At 70.2% G+C, this 2077-nt stretch overlaps 1 protein-coding gene across 1 annotated transcript in view; it reads left to right on the forward strand.

Moving 5' to 3' along the window:
- Positions 1-2077, forward strand: part of VOLCADRAFT_98487 (uncharacterized protein) — a gene marked incomplete at both ends in the record, with an annotated part of 8998 nt that overhangs the window by 3798 nt on the left and 3123 nt on the right. Inside the window, 2 exons of the mRNA XM_002957354.1 lie at positions 215-487; positions 902-1705. Coding sequence (XP_002957400.1) covers positions 215-487; positions 902-1705 — 1077 coding nt within the window. The remainder of the gene's footprint in view (positions 1-214; positions 488-901; positions 1706-2077) is intronic.

A 2077-nucleotide genomic window follows, 5' to 3' on the forward strand; every position in this document is an offset into this window, starting at 1 on the left:
CCGACGCCACCGCCGCCGCCGCCGCCGGGTACGCTTGTTGCTGGCGCCGGCGGCGGTGCCCGTGGTGGCCTTCGCTCCGTTACGGCAAGTACGGGCAGTGCCATGATACGGGTGGCAAACACCGCTGGAAGTGGCGGCGGCGGCAGCGGCGGCGCGGGCGGCTTGGCGGGAGGCAGCATGCCGCTGCTCCCCCGATCAATATCGCCGTCATTAGGGCAGCTGCCTCTCCTGCGGGAGGAGGCGTCTGCCGCGTACGGCCTCGTCCTCTTGGACGAGTACGGCAGCATGATGGCGACCTCGTACTACGATTACATTCCTACCCCACCCATGTACGGCCGTATGACGCCGCCGGGAACGGCCTGGTGGATAAGCGGCGGCCCGGTCTCCGCCGCGGCCGCGTCCGCCAGCTCCCAGGTCAAAGTCGGTACCGTGTACGGCAGCAGCGGCGGCGGCGGCGGCGGACCTTCCGGCGGCAGCAGGACGGGGGGTCAGGTCATGCGTGCCGTGAGCCAGCCTGCGGTGGATTCACTGCCCGTCGTACCCACGGGGATGGGGGACGAGCTGACGGCGGCTGCGCCGCCGCCGCTGGGCCAAGGAGCCGTACAGGTCGCCAGGCACGCGTCCGCCAACCCAGGCTTCATAGGGGGAAGCACCTGCAGCATTTCCACAATCGCTGGCGGCGGCAGCGACGGCGGAGGTGATGGCAGCGGCATGGTGGAAGGTGCCGCGGGGGGGCATCCTCCGCAGCTAGATGGCGGTGGCGGTGGCGGTGGCGGTGGCGGTGGCGGCGGCGGCGGCGGCAGTGTGACGACGGTGTCGCATGTGCCGACGCCACCGCGCCGGCCTCGCCATGGTCACCAGCGTGCTCTTTCCGGCAGCGACGGCCCCGCTGCCACCGCAGCAGCCTCCCTGGAGCGGAGCCGGCAACGCGAACAGCAGGTCCGACAGCTTCAGTCCGCCGCCGGCAGTAGCTCAGCTTCGTCGCTGATCTACAGGGGATGCAGCGACGGCGACGGCGACGGCGGCGGCGGCGGCGGCGGCGGAGTTCCGAGTGAGGAGGGCCTGGATGTCGCCGTACTATTCCCAGGCTGGCAGGAAACGACCCAGCTGGAGAGCTTGGCGGCGGGGACGGAGGCAAAGGAAGTGGCGGCGGCGCCGCCGCCGTCGCCAGACCTGCCGGTGGCGGCGCTGGCGGCCGCCGCGGTGGAGGAGACTAAGCAGCGGTACTTACGCTACTTGACAGCCGGGGCTGCAGGAGGATCAAGCGCCGTCGGGGAAGGGGGAACGCTGGCGGGTGGCGGCTCCAGTCTGGCGGTCAGCGTCAGCGATGGTGCTTTGACCAGCCTCCTGGGCCCTGCGTCAGGCAGCAGCGCCAGCGGCGGCGGCGGTGGCGGCGGCGAGGTTGCGTGGCCGCAGCATCAAGGACTTGTGGCCGCCGCCATTTCCGCCAGCGCCGCCGGGGCGGTTTCCTTGTCCGACACTTTCACCTGCCTGGGTGGCGGAGCCGGCGCCAGCGGAAGCGGAAGCGGCGCCGAAGGTGCGCCGACAGCACTTTGCATTCCGCCGTACAGCTTGTACGGCGAAGGATGCACCTCGGCCGGAGCAGCTGTGATAGGTGGCGGCAGCGACGGGGGCAGCAGCGGAAGGGGCGGGGTTGGGGCCGCTGTCCAGCGAGAGGCAGGCATTGGCGGCGGCGGCGGCGGCGGTGAGTACGGCATGGAATCGCAGCGCAGCGGAAGCGGTGGCTTAGGGTTCAGTGGTGATATGGGGCTCATATCTGGTGCCTTAGAAACGCTAGAGCGCCTGGCAAGTGCAAACGAAGGCCTTATGATGCCAACGGAGATCTCCGTCGGCAGCGGAGGCGGCAGTAGCATGCCGTACCTTCTATCGATGACTGCGGGAGATGAAGGCGCCATCGGTGAATTCCCTGCTGGGCTTGACGAAACTAGCGGCGGCGGCGGCGGCGGTAGCAGCGGCGGTGACGTCACCGGCTTCGTGAGCAGAAGCCCGGCGGACAGTAGCGGAGCTGGCGGCAGTAGCACTAGCACCACAGGCGCTAGCAGCGGCGGCGGCGGCG

The sequence above is a fragment of the Volvox carteri genome (assembly GCF_000143455.1).
Source record: "Volvox carteri f. nagariensis unplaced genomic scaffold VOLCAscaffold_73, whole genome shotgun sequence".
In the NCBI taxonomy this organism is placed as follows: Eukaryota; Viridiplantae; Chlorophyta; class Chlorophyceae; order Chlamydomonadales; family Volvocaceae; genus Volvox; species Volvox carteri.